This window comes from Arachis ipaensis, chromosome B04 (genome assembly GCF_000816755.2).
Source record: "Arachis ipaensis cultivar K30076 chromosome B04, Araip1.1, whole genome shotgun sequence".
Taxonomy (NCBI): Eukaryota; Viridiplantae; Streptophyta; class Magnoliopsida; order Fabales; family Fabaceae; genus Arachis; species Arachis ipaensis.
This window is the reverse complement of record NC_029788.2, coordinates 126,186,695-126,190,531: the sequence shown is the minus strand read 5'-3', so window position 1 is coordinate 126,190,531 and position 3,837 is coordinate 126,186,695. Positions and strand designations below refer to the sequence as shown.

The window sequence follows — 3,837 nt, the reverse complement described above, 5'->3', positions numbered from 1 at the left end:
TGGTATTTTTGGTCAAATAATAAATTAAAGTACATATCATTTTAGTTTTGTAATATACATTTTATAAATAAAGAAGAAGAGAATATTATTTAAATATCTTGAAAGAAAAGGAGTATCATTTTATCAATTATCTCTTATTATCATTATTATTATTATTATTATTATTATTAGGAATTAGGAATGAAGTGGCGAGATGTATATAATTAAATAAAAATGACCGTACAGAATTGACCTAAAATTTAAATACAAGAATAAAAATGGAAAAAATAAAAGCGAGCTAAATTATATTCCAACTAACCCGCCAAAAACCGTTAGATTTAAAAGCCTTCACAACGTTGCTTTTCTTCCTCGCCCTCTTTATTATATTTGTCACAACCAAACCTTCATTCATTCTCACAGAGAGAGAGAGAGAAAGAAAGAAAGAAAAAACAGAAAAAAAAAAATAAAAAGAAGAAGAAGAAGAAAGAGATCGAAAAAGCTCAAGAAACTGATTCAAGAAAAAAAAAATGGAAGGAGAGCATAACCTTCATCATCAAGAACAAGAACAACAAATATCCACCGAGTTGCTCCGACTCAGAGACTCACTTCAACCCATTGACCTCTCCTTGCTCCAACACAACAACCCCGCCGCCGTTCGTGTCCCAACTCCGGCCACCGCAAGTGGTGTATGCCAGTTCCACCACCACCACCCCAACCAGCAATGCGGCGCCACTACTCCTTCCGGCTCCAATTCAATGAAACGGCCCTCGCCGGACACCTCCTCCGCCGAACGGAGGTCTAAGAGGCACTTCTGGGATCAAGATAGCCCCGACCTTCAAGGATTCTCCTCCGTTTCGCTTCCGATGAGCATTGCCGCCCTCACCGGAAACAGCTCCGACGGCCACCCGGTTCTCCGCCGCTGTGTTTCCGACCCTACTAAGCCTCCAACTTCGGCGAAGGGTTTTTCCGGATCATCGCCTGCGGCAGGCACTGGTTCCGGGCTGCCACCACTGCCGCCGAGTCTGAGGAGGACTGTGTCTGATGTCACTCCTTCGCCGCCGAAGATCTTGTCTCGCTCATTGAGCTCTGAAGAAACCACCACTCCAGATTTTTCAATGGTAAATTTCAAGAACATGTTTTTTCTTGAAAAAAGTTTCTGTTTTTACTCTAATTTTTGGGTATGGAATCATGGGGATTTCTTCGTTCTTTCTAAAAAGATTGTTTTTTCTTTCCTTGCTTTCGGTGTGCATGTAGAAGGTACAAAAGATGAAGGAACGCTTTAAAGAGGTTCTGCAATTGTGCCATAAAGCATTGGAATCCGAGGAGGAGGAAGAAGAAGAAGGAGGAGGAGAAAAAGAAGAAGTTGAAGGAAAAGAAAATGAAGAAAAAGAAGAAGAGGGAAAAGTTAGAGGAGGAGGAGAAGAAGAAGAATTCGGAGAGTGTGTGGTTGCTGAAGTCCCACCTCAGGTTTGAATTTGATTTTGATGTGAAGAAACTATGCATAAAGTGTTGTGTTATCTTTTGTGAATTCACCAATATGATTTATATTAAGGCCAGTGAAATGATGCTTTTTGTTGATTTGTTCTTCTAATTGAAGAGCATGGTTAGTAGTGTTTTTAAGGTCAATGCTTCCTTCATTGTCATTTTCAATTATAGCAAGTGTATATTGTTGTTGCAGGACAATGATAATTGGAAAGGAGAAGAAGAAGCTGTGAGTGTAGAGTGGGCTGATAGGTGTGTAAGAATTATTTTTAGGTGCCCTTGTGGAAGGGGTTATGAGGTTCTTCTCTCTGAAAACACATGCTACTACAAGTTGGTCTAGAATGAACCATATGTTGCATTTCATTGTATTTTAGACTAGAACCAATATTGTATATGACTTGAATTTCAACAATCTAGTGAAATTGTTGGGTGCTACTATCTTTGGATTCTTCCAAGGAAATTAATACATTGTACAAATTTTACCCTTATTATTACTCTTGTTAATATGGTTTTGGCCTTGGTGGAATTTGATAATTTTTTGTGCAAAGAAGAACCTCTAAATTGTTATTTATATAGTTGGATCACATGTATAGGTAAATTCTTAGGTATTTTTAAATTGTTATATTTTCACCACTAATAAAAAAATTTCTTTTATATCAATTAAATTAGTGGTGAATCATATATTATTATTTATGACTATGTCTAAGTAATAGTTCACAAATATATAAAAAAAATTTCAATTTATATATATAATTCGGTTGATATTTATTTAAGAAACGAGTAAAATATAACTTGAATTTTGATAATTGATACATGTTAGAACAAAATTTAATGTTTTTCTTTTTTCTACCGTGTGTGAGATAACTTATCACTTTATCAGTCTTGAATCTTGACCACACGTACCTTTTTGGCAGAATGAAAGAACTAATTGACATGAATATTTTCATTTTCATTTGCAAATTGCAAAGAAGCTATGAAAATTGCTAGCATGCAGAAAACGAAAAACTCATAGTTGGTCACCAAAGGTAGAAGACGATTTTTGGTTCTTGTAGAGTTTTCTTTTTTCGTTTTTTTTTCCTTTGGGTTTTTGGGTATGGGCTTTTTTATTCTTTCTCAATGAGTCAATCGTAACAATTCAAGGCTTGTAAACCCAAAAAAAATAACAATTTGTGTCTGAGTTGTTTGTGTTAAAAAAATATGTTTAAATTAAAAAAAAAAATAGATTAAAATTGAATGGAAGAGAATCATTCTACTTTTTGACTAATTTCTTTATACAATAAGAGCACTCACTCAATTTTATTTTTTTACACTATTTTTGGGATAAATTAAAAATTGAATAGAATAAATCATTTTACCTTCTATTCAATTTTCTAATGCAACAACAGAAAGACTCATTCAGTCTTATTTATTTATACGAAACTAAATAGAGTCTTTTTTCATTTCTCTAATCTTTGTCTAACTACTACAATAATTTAAGAGGTATTTATATACATCATATTAGATTAAAGATAAAACCTAAATCCACTAATATAAAGCCTAATTTACTGACTAAATAAATAAAATAAAAATACATGAAATTAAAGTAAACATTCTAATAGTACTTGACAATATTAATCAATAAAAACAAAATAATATTTGTGATCTTCATGTCACATTCTGAAGTATGTATCAATTATCCTTGTGAAATTATTGTTAAATTGATCATAAATTTCTTAAAATATTAGTTGTTAGAAGTATATATTTGATATGAATCGAAAATTTTAAAGACAAATTAAAATAAAATAAAATTTAGGAGTATTTTTTAAATTTTTGACAAATTAAAAAAAGTTATACTTTATCCAAAAAAATATAATCACGTTTTTTTTAATTAAATTAGTTGGATTCTTGAACAACATGGTCCAAATAAGTGCAAGATTTTTTGAAAAGTAAAAAATTGGCAAATATTTGGAATAATTTTCTTCTAGTAGTTTGCTCAGTTCTAGACGTTAGGAGAAAAAAAATATCAATTAATAATTATGATTTACAATGTTATATATTGTGTATATGTGTTTAATTAGATAATTCCAATTCACATTGAACATGTTAAAATACAGAATTTCAATCCATGTGCTTCTCCATCTCTTTGGATAATGAACTTTGGTTGGTGGAAGTGAACATCACCAATTTATGCCGATATAACCTAATTTGACTCAAATCAAAACACATGATCATGATAGGCAGATTAATAATTTAAAGTTTTTGGAAAGACCAAGTTGGTTGAATTATTAATTAATCAAAGTTAACTACGTTTATAGTGAAATTTGTGGGCCAGTGGTAGTGTGAAGTGTGAACCATCACATACAAATTAAATAATTTAACAAAAATATTATTTATATA

The 3,837-nt window shown here is 31.8% G+C and overlaps 1 protein-coding gene across 1 annotated transcript; it reads left to right on the top strand.

Annotated features, from left to right (window-relative positions):
- Window positions 337-1,883, top strand: LOC107637244 (proline-, glutamic acid- and leucine-rich protein 1). The gene is made up of 3 exons (XM_021120235.1): window positions 337-1,097; window positions 1,234-1,446; window positions 1,658-1,883. The coding sequence occupies exons 1-3, from the start codon at window positions 507-509 to the stop codon at window positions 1,799-1,801; spliced, it is 948 nt and encodes a 315-aa protein (XP_020975894.1). The 5' UTR covers window positions 337-506; the 3' UTR covers window positions 1,802-1,883.

Coding starts and splice junctions, on each gene's coding strand:
- LOC107637244 (XM_021120235.1), top strand. CDS start 507: ATGGAAGGAGAGCATAACCTTCATCATCAAGAACAAGAACAACAAATA. Junction 1,098..1,233: donor CCACTCCAGATTTTTCAATG/GTAAATTTCAAG, acceptor GTGTGCATGTAG/AAGGTACAAAAGATGAAGGA. Junction 1,447..1,657: donor TTGCTGAAGTCCCACCTCAG/GTTTGAATTTGA, acceptor TTGTTGTTGCAG/GACAATGATAATTGGAAAGG.